Source organism: Mesoplodon bidens (assembly GCF_964165515.1).
Source record: "Mesoplodon bidens genome assembly, chromosome: 19".
In the NCBI taxonomy this organism is placed as follows: Eukaryota; Metazoa; Chordata; class Mammalia; order Artiodactyla; family Ziphiidae; genus Mesoplodon; species Mesoplodon bidens.
In genome coordinates, this window is record NC_138179.1 from 38,972,768 (window position 1) to 38,992,375 (window position 19,608).

Consider the following 19,608-nt stretch of genomic DNA (forward strand, 5'->3'; position numbering starts at 1 on the left):
TAACTCATTTCCCCCTCCCCCAGCCCCTGGCGACCACCATTCCATTCTTTGATTCTATGCATTTGACTACTTTAGATGACTCATATAAGTGGAATCATCCTTCAGGAACTGGCTTATTTCACTAAAGCATAATGTCCTCAATGTTAATCCATGTTGTTGCGTGTTGCAGAATTTCCTTTTTTTAAAGGCTGAACAGTCTTCTTGTGTGTGTTTGTGTATCCTGTCTTCTTTACCCATTCATCTGTTGATGGACATGTGGGTTGTTTGTACATCTTGGCTATTGTGAATAGTGCTGCAATAGACATAGGAATGTTAATATCTCTTCGAGATCCTGATTTCAGCTATTTTGAATAAATACCCTGAAGTGGGACGGCTGGATCATAGGGTTGTTCTACTTTTAATGTTTTTTTTGACACACTGTCTCATTTTATTCAAATACCAGTCTGCTCACACATGGTCCAAGAACACCCAAATAATAAAACAGATATAATCACATGTTAAAGATTGGTCTTCAAACATCATAGCTAACGATGCCACGCTTGTCTATGATCTTGCCAACATAAAACCACCACCACACACCTCAGTGGCCACCAAACCATTGAGCAGAGCTTCCTTAACTGTGAGCTGTTGGAAGCTGCCAGTTTGAGCACTACTGACAATTTTTTTTCAAGCTCTGAATAGCTGTAGGGAACCCAGCAAGGTTGGGAGGAAGCAGCTCAACCTTGAGCAGCTCAACCATAGTGCCAAAATGTGGCCAATCAAGGCTTTGAGAAAGCCACAGCAGCATTGACCAGTGCCGGGACCTTCTCTGCGAGGTTATGGACAAACTGGGCCATGGTTCTAGGACGGAAAGTCCATCACCCTGACTGGCTGGCTGAATGTCACCGCCAGGAAGGCTATTTTTAACTTCTTGAGGAACCTACGTACTGTTTCCCACAGCAGCTGCACCAATTTATATTCCCACCAACAGTGCACAAAGTCCACAACTACTGAGCCCGCGCTCTAGAGCCCGCGAGCCACAACTACTGAGCCCACATGCCACAACTACTGAAGGTCGCGTGCCTAGAGCCCATGCTCCACAACAAGAGAAGCCACTGCAGTGAGAAGCCCGCGCACCACAATGAAGAGTAGCCCCCGCTTGCTGCAACTAGAAAAAGCCTGCGTGCAGCAACAAAGACCCAACGCAGCCAAAATTTATAAATAAATTAATTAATTTAAAAAATGCCAATACTTCCGAAGGTAGCTTATAAATCTAACATTATCCAAATAAAAACACTCAGAGGCATTTTTTTTTTCTCGAACTAGACAAGCTGATTCTAAAGTTTACGTTGAAAACATAAACAAGCAAGAAGAGCCAGGACAAGTCGAGAAGGAAGAGCGATGGGGGAGGAACAGCCCCATCAGATGTCCTAACCTGCTGTGAAGTCTCAGGAACCAGCCCCACATGCCTAGCACGGGCCCATGGACGTAAAGCGGAGAAACAGGACCCCACCATACCGAAACTCAGTGTACAAAATGCATCCTCTCAGATCTAAGAGCTGACAATGGATAATTTTTTTTTGTTTGGCTGTACCACATGCGTGGCATGAGGGATTTTCCGAACAGGGATAGAACCCACGCCCACTGCAGTGGAGGCGTTGAGTCTTAACCGCTGGACCTCCAGGGAAGTCCCTGACAATGAATCTTTTAATAAATACTATCTGAGCAACTGGGCAGCCATCTGGAAACAAAGAGAGATGGATCCAAGCTCTCACTGATCACCAGGACAGCCTTCAAACGGATCAAAGATTTAAATTTAAAAAAAATGAAAATATCGGATGTATTCCCTTGCCCTAAACAAGAACAAGAGTCGTGGGTAGGCACAGGGCTGACCAGGAGTGGGCTGGACTCTGAATAAATTACCAGGTGTGGGAGCTAGCACTGATTAACCCACATTATCCTGTGCAATCCTCAGATGGTTTATCGACCTCAGTTTCTTGACCGGAGGCTTAGAAAGGTAATTTGTTTAAGGTTACCGACCTGGTTACTAACTCTCAAAGCGATCCGTCCAAGGCCACCCCAGAGTCTGGAGTCCTCACCGTGGCTCCACTGCTGCCGGCTGCAGATAAGATTGACCACCACCGGCAAGCGGGTCATGGAAGCAGGGCACCGGGCTTGATGGAGGCAGGAGGGTGGGCTCACAGGACGGGTCAAGATGTGGTCCTGTGTTCGGAGTTTGGAGACTGTGGTGGAACCAGCGTTCACGGGAAGCAGGTCAGGAAATTGAGCAGATTGGCCTCAGATCAGAGAGAACGGTGGATGCTGGTGAAAGCCAGGGACCCTCAGAAGGGCTGGAGGCCAAAGAGCTGGAGGATTGGACCAGGCTCAGACTGTAAAAGGCCTTGAACGCCAAGATCATAATCAGTACCGGTTCCGTCACACTAAAGTTTGTAAGACATCTACAGATGCAGTCCCGCTGAATCCTCAGGCCAACCTGGTGACATGGGCTTGTTTTTTTAAAATAATTTAATTTATTTATTTTTGGCTGCATTGGGTCTTCATTGCTGCGCGTGGGCTTTTCTCCAGTTGCGGAGAGCGGGGGCTACTCTTCGTTGCGGTGTGCAGGCTTCTCATTGCGGTGGTTTTCTTGTTGCAGAGCACGGGCTCTAGGCATGCGGGCTTCAGTAGTTGTGGCTCACGGGCTCAGTAGTTGTGGCTCGAGGGCTCTAGAGCGCAGGCTCAGTGGTTTTTGTGGAGGCATGTGGGATCTTCCTGGACCAGGGCTCGAACCTGTGTCCCCTGCATTGGCGGGCGGATTCTTAACCACTGCGCCACCAGGTAAGTCCCAACATGGGACTGTTTGAAAACAGATGAATGAAAGGATCAGAGGTTAAGGGCCCTGCCCAAGGCCACACAGCCTGGAATAAAGCCCTGGGTCTCGTGACTCCAAGCTCACTCTGTCTCTGACCTCGCAGCATACCTACAGGCCAGGAGTATGCACTTGCGTCCTCTCAACCTGGCAGCGGGGGAAGGTCTCCCAGCAGAAGAGGGAAGATGTGCTGGGCAGTCTGGGGACAATCGGGATCTGCAGGGAGAGAGACAGGGTGGAGGTCGAGGGGCCTGGGGGAGTATGGCCACAGGGGCCGTTTCCTGGACACCCAGCTGCCCCCGCGCTGTGCAGCCGTGGTTTGTCCCGACTCTGGCCTCTTCCTCATCTCCTTTGCTGCTTCCTCGTCCAGTCCCCAGGGCCCAGCCCCGAATTCTGCCCTCTTCCCTCTTTTGCGGAGAGCGGGTGAGGGCTCACCCAGGGCGGGGGCTTCAGGACCACCTCCACACCCACAGCCCTGATCCCCTGCTCAGACTTGTCTCCTGAGCTCCAGGTGAACACATTCTGCTGCTCCAGACGTTTGCCACAGACACCAAAGGCAACTGGTCCACCCTCCCTCCCCAGCGCATGCCAGCTCGCCCTCCTCCAGGGCTCCCTGTCTCAGTCGACAGCAACCTCAGGGTCCCTGCTGCTCAAGAAGGATCCGAGGGTCATCTCTGCCCCTCCTTTTCCTTGACAACCATGTCTTGCCAACAGGTCCTCCTACATATGACTCAGATCAACCAGCTTCTCTTTGCTCCCCCTGCCACCCCCCTCGCTCGGCAGGACAACTGCTCACCAGGGGGCCTCTTCCGTGGCCCCCTTTCTCCACTCTTCTAGCCAAACAGGACTGTGTCTGCCCCTCTGCTTCAAGCCCTCCAGGGTGTGTCCTCAAAAGACCTTGCACGTGAATGTCTGAAGCAGCATCGTTTATGGCAGCCAAAGAGTGGAAACAGTCCCAATGATCATCACTGTACAAACGGACAAAAAAGACAGGGTGTCTCCATACCAGGGAGTGCTATTCGGCTGTAAGAAGGAATGACGTTCTGGTATGTGTCACCCCATGGATGAGCCTTGGAAACATGATGCTGAGTGAAAGAAGCCCGCCACAAAAGGCCACGTATTTTATGATCTTCTGTAGGCAAAAAGTCCAGAATAGGCAAATCCATAGAGACAGAAAGTAGACTAGTGGTGGCCAAGCGCTGGGAGGGGCTGGAGGAAGATGGCAAGTAACTGACAATGGATACATGGTTTCTTTGTGGGGTGATGAAAAAGTTCTAAAATTGATCACATAATCTATGAATATTAAACACCGCTGAATGGTCTACTTTAAATGGGAGACTTGTGGGACTTCCCTGGCAGTCCTGTGGTTAAGACTCCGAGCTTCCACCTCGGGGGGCACAGGTTCGATTCCTGGTCTGGGAACTACGATCCCACATGCTGCATGTTGTGGCCAAATAAATACATAAATGGGTGACTTTATGATAGTGAATTGTATCTCAGTAAAGCTATCCTTGAAAAAAAAAAATCCCAACCCTCCAGGGCTGCCCACTTCCAGCTCCTTCTGTGGCTACATGGCCCTGCTTCATCTGGCCCCTGCGAGCCAGGCCCCAAAGAGGGAAGAGCCTATAACCCCTGAGTCCCGGTGTAAGAAGTCTCCAAAGGAACACACATTCCGTGAGTATGCAACCTCTCCTTGCTCTTCTGTGAAAAACAGATCAGACCTATTTTTCTATGTCTCTCAGATCCGACCTGGAGAATTTGCATAATGTGTAAATCCAGCATCTTAGGAGTTATTTCCCGCACACATAAATACAATTCCTCGCTCACTGTTCCTAGTTATCCAGGCACTTTGGAAAAGCCAGACGTTCTGACTTGAAGGTCACTCTGTAAGCAGGTCAAGGGGACAAGTGTCGAGGAAAGGCAGACCACTGTGCCCATCCCCTTCCTCCTTCTATGTGTCACCTCAGCAGCCCCAGCGCGGCAGACTGCCTCAGGGTGCTGGGGAGGAGCTGTCACCACCGCCCCTCCACATTGTCCTTGACAACGAGCTTCTGTTACCATCTCCCAGGTCACCAGGTGTGAAGAAGAGCTTCTGTTACCATCTCCCAGGTCACCAGGTGTGAAGAACGTCGGCGGCTGCTCTGGGAGGAGCTCAGGGAGCAGGTCGCAAGGCCACTCACCCACCAGAGCTTTCAGTCGTCAAAGGCGGCCGAGCCGGCCCACTACATCCCACGGTGCAGTCTCCCCAAAGGCGCTCACACCCAGACGCCCTCCCCCGCCAGAAATGACAGACCCAGGGCTGGAGGGGGACAAAGACACCAAGAAACTTGTGACCAAACTGGTGGTGCAAAAGCAGCCATTTTCCCATTAATTCTGAGGCTATTCTGAGGCCATGAGTCAAAACAGGGCAAAAAGCCTCAAGGAGGCTGACAGTCACTGCTTCAAGTTTTCACTTCAATGGCCCCTTCTGGAAACTTCTGCTGGCTTCTGCTCGGCCAGCCTGGGTGGACCCTGAGCCCAGTGGCCTCCAGCAGGGCAGCGCCGGGTCAAGTTCTCTCTCGCGGTCACTGCAGAGAAGGGGAGAAGTGGAGACTCATCCAAGCAGGGCAGCCACAAGCGAGGGAGCGTGCTGGGGCTCTATGTAAGAACAGGATCAAGAATATTAAGTGTAGGGCCTCCCTGGTGGCGCAGTGGTTGAGAGTCCGCCTGCCGATGCAGGGGATACGGGTTCGTGCCCCGGTCTGGGAGGATCCCATATGCCGCGGAGCGGCTGGGCCCGTGAGCCATGGCCGCTGGGCCTGCGCATCCGGAGCCTGTGCTCCGCAACGGGAGAGGCCACAACAGTGAGAGGCCCGCATACCGCAAAAAGAAAAAAAAAAAAAAAAAAAAAAAAAAGAATATTAAGTGGAAATTCCTTGGGTTTGGTTTCTTTTCTGTTCTCTCTCTAAACAAGTCTTATTTGGCCTCCTGTAGCCAGCGCTGTGGGTGGTGACAGGCCCAGTGTCACCCCGAAGCAGCCCGCTGGGCCAATGAGTTTGCTGTAACGAGTCGGGACATTGAGACTCCTTCAACATGGCTTATTCTGTCCTTCTGGCCGTTATTTATTTAGGTGGGAGGAGGGGACGAGAACCAAGCCAGCCGTGCTTAGTCCTTACGAAGCACTGAGACTACGCCAGTTTTCAAACCGCGGCCTGTGGCTTCTGTCAGAAACACCAGGCGCCGCTGCTGGTGCCCTCAACGCAGTCTGAGGGTGGGGGCTGGCGTGTGGGACTCTGCACTGGGAACATGCTCACAGGGGTTCTGATCAAGTGATGTGGGCATCACGCTTCCAGGGGCCCAGTGAGACCCACATGGTCCCCAAGGAGTGAGGTGAGCTGGAAATAAGGACACAAGTGTCCTGATCCCCTGACAGAGTCTTTAGGTTTTTACCTTAAGGCAAGGGGAAAAAAAGAAAAGATACAGAGTGAAGAATTCATTGTATGTTTATTATTCACAGTTAATCACTACCTACCAAATGCTACCCGCAAAGTTAAAGGATTAAGTACACAGGTCTTTTTATTTAAACACTGATTTTCTTTTAAATATATACACACAAAACTTAGTTCTGCAAGGCTTCATGATATACACCAATTCCAAAATAAAACAATCAAATGGTCCAGGTGCAGAATGCCAGAGATTCCTCGTATCATCAGCGAGGAGAGGAGAAGCTCGTGGACAGGGGTGATGAGAGGCGCACGCTCTGTCTGGGAGGGTAGTGCCTCCTGGGCCCCCGGCCGCTCCAGGCCGAGTCCGGCTCCATTACCAGAGTCCAGGGGAGACGCCGACTGACCACTTCAGAAGCCAGAGGCCGCCACCAACTCCCAGTGGCCCCGTTTTTGTTGTGGGAAGGGTGGGGAGAGGATGACCACAGGCGCACTACCGCAAGGGACAAGAAGCCACCAGGAGACGGACAGAAAGAGCTTCGCCACGGACTCAGCCTTCCTATCGTTCCCATCTTCCTTCCACCTGTCACTGCGTCACAGATACACTTCCTTTTCAGGGGGTCGGGTGGAGCAGCTATGAACACAGCCCGCTGTGAATGGAGACATGGAAAACCACCCAGCTGCTTCCTGAATGTGGCCTGAAGCTCACCTGGGCAGCTCAGGTGGGGGACACAAAAGGTGGAAGCCCTGAACAGATACCCCTAGCTTTCAGAGCAAGAAAAATGAAGGGAAAACGCTCATCCTGCCCGCACACCCCACCCCAGTGTAGGAACACGGTAGAACCTGATACAGTTTAAACCTTCCTGCATTTGAAACTTGCTGGCTCCACAGACTTGTGTCTGGGGGTGTCTGGGGCTACAGAGGGGACAGACAACACCTGAGACCGCAAGGTCAAGGACCCTGGCCCCCCTTTCAGCCAGATCCAGTCAGATGCGGGGAGGGCTGTAACCCGGTCCCACTGTGCCCTGGGGCTCCGGCTCCCTTAACCTCCAGGGGCTACAAATATTAAAGCTGAACCTTAAAGACTCCGGCTGTGCACAGGCAGGACGCTCACACCCTCATCTCACTTGTCTGCTCTTCCCTACCCTGTCCTCCCCTCCCCCGAGGGAAAAAATATTTACACAGAGTAGGAAACAAATTGGCTGTCTTTAACTTATTTTTAAAACAAAACAAATAAAAACCACCACTCATAAGCAACCCTTGAAATAAGGCAGAAGGCACTAAGACAAACAACATGCTCAGGAACACCGTCTGCAAAAGGGAAACCAGTGTGCAAGAGAGACACGGGTTTGGGGCCTGGCTCGCAGCAAGCCCTGAGGGGCACACTCACCCCCACTCCCATCCAACTCTGACACAACATTCTGGTGGGGGCTGGGGGCTGGCAGGCAGGTTCCCACTTGCCCTCCCTCCTCTGGCAGAAGCTAAAGGGCAAGGGTCGCCCGCTCCTGGCCCGCTCCTGTGTGTGTGCATGTAACGCAGGACACAGAAGCGGCTGTTCTTCTTTCTGTCGTCCCGACTAAAACAGACATTTTGCATAGAGAAAATATCAGCCCACGTGGTTTCTTTTCTTTTATTATTGGCATCAGCTAGGACTATATGTGGCATTAAATGTCATGCACTGATGGACAGAAGAGGAAACAAGATGAAAAAAAGGACAAAGGAGGAGGAATAGGAGCAGTGGTGAAAATTTGTAATAAAAACTCTTTTCTTAATTTATAGGTAAGTTTTGGCATTGTTATATCCAACTCCCCCTCCCACCCCCCCGAGTTCCAACCAAAGTGAGAGAGGGTCACCAGGTGACCCAGCTGGGTATTCTGAGCTCCCTCACAGGCTGCTGATAGAGGCAGCTCATGGGTTTAATTCTTTTGTACGTGTTTAAAATTTTTCGCTTTCTTTAAATAATCTCTTGACTCTTAGACGTTCCGGTTCACAGGGGTGACGTAATTGCGTGGAAACATGCCGGTCTGCCCGTGGCAAGCCCCCTTCCACCAGTTGGGGTCTGAGTTATCCATGACGTGGATAAAGTCTCCCCGACGGAATCCCAGCTCTCCATCCTCTTGGGGATCAAAGTCAAAGAGGGCTTGGACGTACGTCGGTTGCTGCAGAAGAGGGGCAGGGAGAAAACACACATTGCATCCCTGATCGTGGCCAGCCCCTCGTAAGCAGACCGGTGATGGGGAAACTGATGTGTGCCAGCCTTTTCACATTTCCTGAAATAACCCCTCACTTCTCCCCTCCCCACCAATTCTTACAGTTTCCTCGAGGTGGGTGTCGTGCAGTCTTCACCAGTGCTCAAAACCACTAGGGTGTCCCCACCGTGGTGGCGGGTTACACCCCGGCATCAAGCAAAGAGCAGCAGCTACTGCTTCAAGGGGAAAGAACTTCGGAAACAGCCAGTGGGGTTTTGTTTACAATCCCAGATGTGAAAATGGTTTAGTTCCGATCACTTTATCACTTAGAAAATCCTTAAGGTTTTATACAGTCAGATGGGTAAAAGCTTGAATAAAATAGAGTGGTATTAACCAGTACATGTGAGAAGGATTTTAAGAATGAGTGTGGACTTCACTCCCTTACAGTACGATTTTCCTCAAAGTTTACTTCCAGGCAAAGAGTATTTGAGGGTGTGTTAAAGACCTTCTTCCAAGGGACACAAGGTAACTAGCAACACAATGCTTCAGAGAAGCAGCCTCTGGAAAAGCAAAACTATTTTTTGTTTCAAACTTCAAATCTTTAACATGACTTAACAATGAACATAGAAGGTCCAGAAGTAACCTTTTAAAACAACGCCTGCTTGCCTGAGGAGCTGTTCTTAATTGCTAAGAATGATCTCAATGTCTCTTACGAGGCTTACCTGTGGCACCTGCTCTATGTCCCGGAGAAATATCTGCTGGTTTCTGGAGACGGATGTAGATCTGTGATAATCTACCAGCTCGTTCAAAGAATTGAACTTGACCACCCAGAGGAAATACTTTCCAGCCCCGTCTCGGAGCACCTTGAAGTGCTGTACATCGTTTCCAAACCTGGGGAGGGGCAGAGGATACACGTGAGAACAGGCCGGAGGGCTCTGTCCCGGCTACCCAGGGGCCACCTGACCACCAAGGAGGTGTCCTGGAGAACCTGTGTGCTGGCCATGCCCCTCACAGGCTGGGTGCCCAGGACTGTAGCACAACTTGACTTCCTGGCTGGAGAGCACCCTGAGACCCTCCATTAGCATGACAATTACCAGTGACAACAGGAAGAATCCTCGCCAGACAGGGAAACCCTGTCAGTTTGTCTAATTCTGAAGACATTTGTAAATAAAAAGAAATGTCCTAACCTACAGAACGCCTCTATGTGCCCTGCACTGTGCCAAACGAAAAACAGAACTGAAATCTTGTGTGACACTTGAAGACTACAAAAGATAAGATAGGAAATAAGGTGAGGAAAGGAGGGACTGGACAACTTCCAACAATTTTCCTGTAACTGGGAAGAGTTTAAAGTCATGTTTTCTACTCAGGGATTTTAGTTCTACTTATGGGGAAAGAATCTCAAAAGCAAAGAACATGCTGGGACAATAAATAAGGGGTCACCCCCCATAAAAGACTTCTCTACCACCTGGTAAAAAGGCAAATGCTCTCTTTACAATGGCCCAGAAAAACAGCATGAGCCTGGCTGAGTGGGAATGGCCCACCACCGTCGTGCTGTCTGCCTAGAACATCAGCTCAAACAAGGCCCTGCCTGTCCCGCTCTCTGCCGAGTCCTCGAGGTCCACACCAGCGCCCAGCCCTCAGAAGACGCTCTATGAAGATCTGTTAAATGAACGACTAAGAGTCTCTCCTCCCATCGCTGGTATTAAAGCGTAAATACTTCTTAACACCAACCCAGCAGGTGGCAGCACTGAGCTTTAAGGAAGCCACTGAGTACAAGTGCGAAGTGCCTAGAAACAGCACTATTTCATGGGAAAAACGGTGGATGAGGAAGAAAGCTTTATGAGGAAGGACATACTGAAATGGCACTTCTGGGCCCACGGGAGCCCACTCCCACAGGGCAACGCAGGTGGCTTCTGAAAGGGGTACAGGGTCCCTAACGGTGAGCTGTTAACTACCACAGTTTTTCCATTAGACTCAACACCTTGAAACTCAAGACTGCACACTCTTGAACCTCCTTGGTGCAGGTGCTTGTGTTGTTAGAGGTGGTTATGACATCTGTTTCAAATTTTATTTCTAAAGCAATAAATACATGAACTCTTTAGAGGTTTTATTTGATAAAACGGAATGGTCTGGGAGGTTCCCGACAGCCAGTGTACCAGCACGGGCGGGCAGGCGGGCAGGCAGCCAGCGCACGGTCATCAGACAACCGAACTCGAACTGCCATGGGGTTTTTGGCCATCATTCAAGGATTAACTGCTTGTACTCCTTGTCCTCCACTGTTCGATTTATACTCAGGTCAGTATAAAACGTTAAGGAAAACAGAGGCGGAAACACAAGTTAATGAGAAGCATAAGGACTCAAGGTGCTCTCAGCCCACCAGGTCTGCAGGTGTTTAATCAAGCACATCAAAAAGCCACTGTTTCTAAGCATATGGGAGTAAGGGGTGCACGGGAACTCTCTGTACCTTCCACTCAATTTTGCTGTGAACCTAAACCTGCTCTCAAAAAGAAAGTTTTAAAAAAAAAAACCCATTGTTAAAAGAGGGAAACTATTAGATCCAGTTTGATTTTTTTCATGTTGGGACTAAAACCTAACTGTACTGGAAACGTATCTGAAAGATACTGCAAATGTCACCTGAAACCACCTCCCACATCTTCATTGAGAAAAGAAACACAAAAATTTTAAATTTAAATCTACATTAAAGAAACCCACACTTTAACTGCACATTTGGTCCTAAAATGAAACAAGATACTGAGCTGATTTTTGAAACTGAAAAATCTTTATATCATTTGTAAATGGCAAATAAATTGTTTTATAGACTTCATTTAAAATGTATACTGAAGTGATCTGAGTTTTTAATCTTTGTCACAAACGATGAAGTGATTTGTAAGATTCCTAGGGGAGGGCTTCCTGTGATAATATATTAACTAGAAACGGACAGAGTCAAAACACATATGGAAAAATGACAATTTGATTCAAAATCCTTACATCACAGATGGGAAGTGATTAGCTTAGGATCCTCAAAGTTCCAATTTATAGTCTCCATGATTCTCAAGGTGGTATAACTCCCTGCCTTCCCCATTCCCTGCATATCAGCTCCATTCCACATTTAAATTTACCACTGGGGAAAGCAAAAACCCCCAAACCCCTGTGGTCACCTTTTAAGTCAGTGTGAGGCCTAGTATGACACTGGTAGATTTCAGTGAGACACCCAGTCAAGGTGCACGAGGCGGCTGACCTGGTGATCAGCTGCTGTTACAGAGCTATAGGAATCCCACAGAGGGCAGGGGTGCCCGGATGAGGGAAGAGCCGTGTGTGTGGAGAGCACTGCAGAGTGGTGGGGATTGGCGAAAACTGGCAAGTATTTGCTCTCTGAAGCTCAGCTGCTGCTCAGCAACTAAAGACGGTTTTCACACGGGAATCTAAATCCAGTGCTGCTAGAGGTCATTTTTAAGAGGAGCCAGAAATTAGGGTTTTAATGTAAATTTTTCTGATTTATAAAATACTGTTTAGGCTAAACCTCTCCCAGTTTGCCACCTTTGGTGTGTGTACCCAGACATCTGGCCTCTGGCTTCACAATTTCCATCAGCTGGAGAGAGGATTCCAGGCAATCAAAGTAGTAAATACTTACTTGACAGAGAGGGAGAAATCCCCAGGAGCACTCTCGCTCTCTCGGATAAGAAAGGCCCCATCGTGCCGCTGTTTGCTAAGCATTTCTTCTGCCTTGGCTCTGGGGATTTTGCCAAAAAACCACCTAAGGAAGGAAGGCAAGCCAGTCAACATCTGCTTCCCCACAAAGAAACGGGATATCCAGCCTCCGAAATGTGAGTAACAGAACACTCCTCGCTGGAGGAAGGGCCTCCCTCTCTACCCTCCTGTCTCCACATGCCCCATCACGCCTTGAGAGGGGGACCATCTCCCTTCAACTGTCTCCTCCATTCCCCAGTGACTCAAAAGACACAATCATGGGCCACTTTCTATAGAGGAAGACACTTAAAAATGGGCCTCCTGGGCCAAAGCTCACTGGGCCCCCAACTGACTCATCAGCAAGGCAGCAGGGAAAGCCCTGGCCTATCGATTTGAGCACATGATGAACCATTTAAGGTGAGACAGGCCCTTCCTGCAGCCACTTGGTAAGGCAGCAGCCTTGCTATACAGTGGGATGAAGAGAAACGGGGGCAGGGAAGCTGGAAGGCCCAGAAGCTGGAGACGGGGCCACTTCTTGTAACAGCACAAAGGGAAGAGGTCCAGGCTGTGAGGGAGCAGCCTCTGCTGGCAGCTGTGCTCGGCACTCCTCTCAAGGCCACTCTGCTGTTCACTGCTCAGAGTCTGGTTTTCAGGAACCTTTAGGAATGCCATGCTCTACTCTGTGCAGAGGCAGCTAGTTGCAAAAGTCACGTTTTCATTTGGAGTAACTTACAGGTTCTTCTGCTCCCAATGCTAATTGACCTTGGTCACAAGAGAAAGTGGGTGAATTCGTGGAAAAGGGTAGGAGCACGTGGGGCTGGGGCTGACCAGGAGGAAGAGGAGGAGAAATCTCTGAAACAGCTCCAAGTCACAGGAACCTCACTTCTCACAGGAAAGCCACAACTAATTAGGATAGATGACTGTGAAAACATGGTTCTCTCTGCAAACTTGTCTTTACTGTGTTATTATTTAAAAAAAGCAACGATGCCACTTGTAACTAATAAAGACCTACCTGCTTCATCAGACTCGTACATGGTAACTAACATGCATTAAATATACTTACTTCCAGGTGGGCCTGGAAGTAAGGCCACACAGGAGAAATCATGTAGTAACACAACAGAACTATCTCCCACTAGGAAAGGACAGCTCATAGTGTTGAGATCACGTAAGTACTTTCTGTTTTCATCTGTGCTCTCTGGTTTACATTACAGTGCCCGTGCACTCAGTAGCCATTTGGCCGAGAGGTGGCGAGAAGTTCCTCAACAGTCACGTTCTTTCCTCTTAGGCCCCCCCAAACCTTCCTACCAGGCAGGCATTTTCCTTTCTGCTTTCCTTTTTAAGGTATAAGTAATGAACATAAATTAAAATAGCTTAGATGTACGTGAAGTAAAAAGAAGAAGCAAGACTCTTCCCTCAAACTCCCCAGAGGCAGCAACTGTTGGCAGTTAGATGTGTATGTTTGTGGACCTTCCCTTATGGTGCACAAATATACAGATATGGTGGCAGTATTTTCTTCCTCTCAGCTTAAAATTGACTCATTTTTATTTTCAACTAGGGAAAAAAAAAAAACCTGTGGTGAAGCAAAGTACTCTAACTGGAATTTTTACAAAGATTTACTTCGTAAAAAACACCCATGTTATAAGCACCCAGAGTGAAAAATGGAAAATTAGTTGGAGACCATTTTATTAAATAAAGACTTCTTTTGTACCTGCTCCCATTTTCACTAAACACACACACACTCCCTCCCCCACCTTCCTCCCTCTAGAGAAAGAGGATGTCCCACAACATAAGGGATATGACACTATGAGAAACAGCTATCACTCTCAGTTAAAACATTTAATACCACCATCCTACACTTCCTTAGCATTTTATACTGTTTATAACTTTAACTTCTTTTAATGGTGATATTTACGTGTGACTACATGGCTATGGTCAAACTTCTTAAAATTTTTTAAAAGATGGGTTTATACTACAATACAAATAGCAAGGGAGAAAGCTAATGGGAGAAGGCAGCTTATTTCCAATTCAAGTCTTTATTACATCCCATAGGCACCCATCCATATGCATTTAATGTGAAAAGCACATATTTGGACCCACCCCCAGTATATACAACTCATGTTGCAACACTAATGCCAACAATCATTTCGTAGTCTGTGTTTAATTTATTACCTCAAATGCTATATTAGGTCATACTCCATTTTTTTTTTTTTTTTTTTTTGCAGTACGCGGGCCTCTCACTGTTGTGGCCTCTCCCGTTGCGGAGCACAGGCTCCGGACGCGCAGGCTCAGCGGCCATGGCTTACGGGCCCAGCCGCTCCGCGGCATACGGGATCTTCCCAGAGCGGGGTACGAACCCGAGTCCCCTGCATCGGCAGGAGGACTCTCAACCACTGCACCACCAGGGAAGCCCCATACTCCATTTTAAACTTCCCTCTTGCTCCCTAACAAAAACTAAAAAAGGGAAGTAAGGGAGGCTGGGGAGATGGAAGGAGGGGCCTGGTACTCTGTACTCTCCCATAGCTATGAAACCAACACTGACCCTGTACTTATGGACATCCAGTCACACAGCAGCCCTCTTAATGTGAAACAGGCCTGTGAGGCCCACCACTGCACAGGTACAGGGTGATGGTCTTTTCTGGCAATATGGTTTCCTTTTTCAGAGCCTGGATGGATGAACACTGCCTGCGTTCCAGCTAGAGTCTGTGAAGAACACCACCATGGGGCCTGGACGCTTCCTGATCAATTATTATTCCAAAGTTCTTTACAGTGGGGAGAGAGGAGCAGGCATGAGAGTGACTCTTCCTAAAAAGCTAATCCATCAATCAGGTCAGTAACTACAACTATCCAAGGAAGGGGGCCTTTCCTATGTTCCCAACAGTCAGATTTGAAATGCCGATGTCACCTGAAACAATCTGAAGAGAAACAAGGATTTAGAGCCACAGGCATTTTATTTAATATAAAAATTACAGTCTGATGTTCTGCTGAATTCCCCTTCAGCCTGGAAATAGGAAAAGGGGACTTCCCTGGTGGCGCAGAGATTAAGAATCCGCCTGCCAGTGCAAGGGACACAGGTTCGATCCCTTGTATGGGAAGATCCCACATGCTACGGAGCAACTAAGCCCGTGTGCCACAACTACTGAGCCCGAGCGCCCAACTACTGAGCCCATGCACCACAACTACCGAGCCCATGCACCGCATCTACTGAGCCCACGTGCTACTGAAGCCCACTTGCCTAGAGCCCATGCTCCGCAACAAGAGAATTCACTGCAATGAGAAGCCCACGCGCAGCAACAAAGACCCAACACAGCCCCCCACACACAAAAAAAGGAAAAATGAAAAGGAACTTAAGTTGATTTTGTTATCACTGGATCTAATGCTGAAGTCAGCGAACTATGGCCCTCAGCCTAAATCTTTCCAGTTTTGCTGTGACCCACAATCTAAGACTATTTAAAAAAATTTTAAAGGATTGTTTTAAAAAATTCAACTGAAGAAGTATATGTGACATGACAGAGACTGCACATGGCCCACAAGGCTTAAAATATTTATTATCTGGCCCTTTCCAGAAAAGGTTTAGCCAATCCTTGATCTATTTTGAGGACGATTGTAGGAATAGATGTGCACCAATTTTTGGCTTGTGTGGACCAACGTAGGATGCACTAGGTGACTCCCAGTAACCACTATCCAACTGCTTCTCCCCACAGGGTGTATTCCGTGATGCTGTCCACGAAAAGCCCACACAGCCCCCCCCCAAAAGCAAATATGGACATTAAGTGGCCACAAGAATGAAAAACTGTGCTTAGTACACTTCCCGGGAATCTATAATAATCTCATGCTCATCTTTTGTAGTTTCTGCCTACATTTTAGTAACCTGGGCATGGCTGTGTGTTAATAACAGCCAATCTAACATCACAGGGACCTCAAATGAGGGACATTATCAATCCACTGACCAGGGGCCACGAATCTTTTCCACGTACGCCTCTCAAGATTTAATACTTCTGGCTTTTATAATCATGAACAAATTGGTCCCAGCCTTTGTACAAGAATTTGCATCTGAGTGTCAATTCAAAACTACTTACTGAGCTACTATGTGCAGAGGCGAGGCACAAGTTACAAGCGAGTATGAAAGCAGAAGACATAAATTCTTCAAGGAATCTAATATCTTTTTTAGGGGAGAGGGGGAGAGATCAAACTCACATAGTTACAAAGATACACGATAGTACAAGTTTCAAACAAAAACTAGAAAAATATGCTTTACAGTTAGACTGGTTTTCTCCTTTTAAATCATTCAATGAAACATTTAGTGAGCCATTATAAGGTGCCTGGTTCTTCTTGAAGTATAAGAAGTTTCCTTGAGGACCTCACAGATTCTTCATTATAGAAACTTCTGCATAGGTATCTTCCTATTACCAAACTGCAGGGTAACCCAATCTCTCTCCAGGCTTCCTGGATGTGCTCTCTCAAAGAACTTCCCATTAACTACAAGGACATTTTACTATACCATAATTTAACTACAGAACCTAACTTCCCAGCACCTAGCACGGTCTCTGCACATAGTGAGAACTGTGCAAGAGTTTAGCGACCAAAACATGAATCCAACAGACAGTTTTAGGGTGAAGCTCCTGAAGCATCTGTTTTGTTTCATGGAGGCAAACCATTTTAGAACAGATTCAGTTCATAAGGTAGCATTTGGCTCATGTTTAGTTGCTAGTGGTGGTTACCTCTAAAAGGGGTACATGTTTGGGGAGAAACTCACATTGCTCTATAGTTTTCTACACTGTGAGTCTTTTATAATGAGAACTCTATTCATAAATCAGGAGCTTGGGATAAACATACACACACTGCCATATATAAGATAACCAACAAGGGAACTCTACTCAATATTCTGTGATAACCTATATGAGAAAAGAATCTAACACAATACTGTAAATCAACTACATGCCAATAAAATTAAAATATTTAAAAAAATGAGAACTATATTACTTTAATTTATTAATTCATAAATTAGTGGTTTTGAAATACAAATACTGGAAGCTTTCCTAATTTGCAGCATAAAGAGGAATGAACTAGACCGTTGTCAAGGCCCTTTTGAGCTCTACAGCATTCAGTTCTATGTAAGATGATGTAACAGCTGTGTAAGATAAGATGTGGTTAAGATCTTTGCTCCAGTACTTGGGGGAAGAGAAATGACAGGGACACATCAGAACAGTGACAATGGGGGAGAGGGACAAATGGGCTGCTACTCGAGGTGGGGCAGTCATCTAAAAGTCTTATTTACCGTTTTGTGTTAAAACAAGTAGACAGAGGATCTACCATTTCTTCGTGTTTCAGTGGCATTCTAGTCTGAGCATTAAATGCTTCAGTTCTCCCTGACATACTCACAAGAAAATGACTGCTTTTGAGGGAGGAGCAGAGACAGTAAAAGAGGTGGTGGGTAAGGGTGGGAGGAAGGTGGTCTGTAAGGGCTCCCAGGATCCCACCATGTCATATATCAACAATAAACGGTTCTCGAATTAAAAAAAAATTTTTTTTCCTCACCGCCCTCAGCAGCCTGGAGTAGGAGAGCGCATTGTTTTCTCTGAAGTGGGAACACTAAAATGGAGGGGTAGGGCAGTGATTATAGTGTACATTTACCGAGAACCAATTATATGCCAAGTAATGTGCTCTGGTGATACCAAGATTATTAAGATATGGTCCCATAGGAATATCGAACATGTCAATACAAAACCATGTGATAGATACCCTTTCTAAAACTCAAAAAATGCAGAATTATGAAACACAAAGGGTTTCACAGAAAAAGAATTATGGACCTGCGTAACTGTTGTTTTATCATTTGAAGATCACTGACAGTTATCTAAAACATACACTATTATTGACTATTATGCTCTCATTATATACTCTTACTAACATGGAAAAATCAACGTGCTTTGTTAATTCCCTGAGAAGACAGAATAAAAAGTATGACACCCATCCCAATGATCTCAATTTTAAAAACATCGTTTGAACAAGCAGACGGGTCTGACCCTGGAGGGTCAGCAAAGCCCAACTTACGGATGTGGTTTCATTTCTATGTAATTCTTGGGGATGAAGCCGTCTTTCCCATTGAGCTCTGCCTTGTACCAGTTCTGATCACATTCTTCATTCAAAACCTGAAAAGAATTAAGACAAGGAAAAAAAAGCAATCATTTCCTTTTCACTCTTAAGTGGGTAGCCATGAAGACGACTATGTTGCCTTTTAGGTTTGTTTGTAAAAGGTGTTATTTGGAGTATTATCAGCTACATGGATGCAAAACTTCTTGTAATTTTTAAAACAACCAGCATTATGTCAACTCTGATACTTAAAAAGAAAAAGGAATTGTGTCTGGAAATGAGAATTCAGGTTCCCAAACATCTAGCATTAAAACCTCAGTAGAAAAGCAGAGGGAGGGAAAAATAAAAGGTGAGTTTCTGTGAGGAGATTTCTGGAAAACAGCAAACACTGACACTGGAGAATAAAGGGAGAGAGTAGGTATAACCGCACAACTGGGCAGCAACAGAGAGAGCCTGAAGACCTCTCCAGGGATCTTCAAGCCAATTTCCAGAATCACAGAGATCCAATCTTGGGATTTCCTCATACTGTCTCTAGGTTATCCCAAGTATGGGTCAGCCACCGTCCCGATGCTACCTGCATGCACAGCCATGTGCCCCTGTGTGGGAAAACCGTATTTTAATGAAAAAGCACGGTAAGTCCTACTTACTTCTCTTACCCTCAAGGGCCACGATGTGTCCAAGTTAGAGAATTCTGGAAGCACACCAATGGGCCCCATTCAGGGGGAGGCCCAGAGACCACACAACTGAGCCACTGCATTCTGCAAAGTGAAAACAGCCTACCCAAGGTTATGGGCTAATGAATCCCATGCAGATTTTCAGAACTCAAACGAGTGTGCTCTCCAATACTGACTTATATGCACAGGCTAGGCCAAGATACTATCATCTGCAGAGTATTAAAGGGAGCAAAATACGGACTTCCCTGGCGGTCCAGTGGTTAGGACTCCACGTTTCCACTGCAGGGGGCACGGGTTGGATCCCTGGTCAGGGAGCTAAGATCCCACATGCCACATGGTGTGGCCAAAAAAAAGGGGGGGGATGGACAGAATAGATCTAGGCATAGTATAAAAGCCACCCTTTGAATTCCAGATTTCTAACAAAAGGCAAAGGGTATAGGACATTTAAAAAAGTAACTTAAAAAATAGAAATGTGAGCCCAACCCCAAAATGGCGAACACAGGAAAATGCTGATGGACTAGTACAGTGGTAGTAAATCTATACTACAGAGCAAAATTCTAAAAGGAAGTTGGTAAAATTCTTTACCAAATTATTTACTCATGATGCTGAACAATGCTGTACTCTCTGCCAAATTAGAACCTGGACTGCTTGATGTATATGTACTGACATTTCAAAGTGAAATACAACTTTGGAAAGGGCAG

General features: G+C 47.1%; 1 protein-coding gene and 1 pseudogene across 3 annotated transcripts in view; both read right to left on the minus strand.

Moving 5' to 3' along the window:
• Positions 1-511: 511 nt before the first annotated feature.
• LOC308607441 (ATP synthase subunit g, mitochondrial-like) lies at positions 512-836 on the minus strand (annotated as a pseudogene). Its single transcript has one exon. The product of its transcript is annotated as an ATP synthase subunit g, mitochondrial-like (transcript).
• Positions 837-6,312: 5,476 nt separating this feature from the next.
• The window catches only part of GRB2 (growth factor receptor bound protein 2), a 72,711-nt gene continuing 59,415 nt past the window's right edge, over positions 6,313-19,608 (minus strand). For both annotated transcript variants that reach the window (XM_081219469.1, XM_081219468.1), the window contains exons 3-6: positions 18,195-18,292; positions 12,091-12,213; positions 9,182-9,350; positions 6,313-8,429 (exon numbers count right to left, since the gene is read on the minus strand). In XM_081219469.1, the coding sequence (XP_081075595.1) occupies positions 8,244-8,429; positions 9,182-9,350; positions 12,091-12,213; positions 18,195-18,292 (576 nt within the window). In that variant the 3' untranslated portion in view covers positions 6,313-8,243. The remainder of the gene's footprint in view (positions 8,430-9,181; positions 9,351-12,090; positions 12,214-18,194; positions 18,293-19,608) is intronic.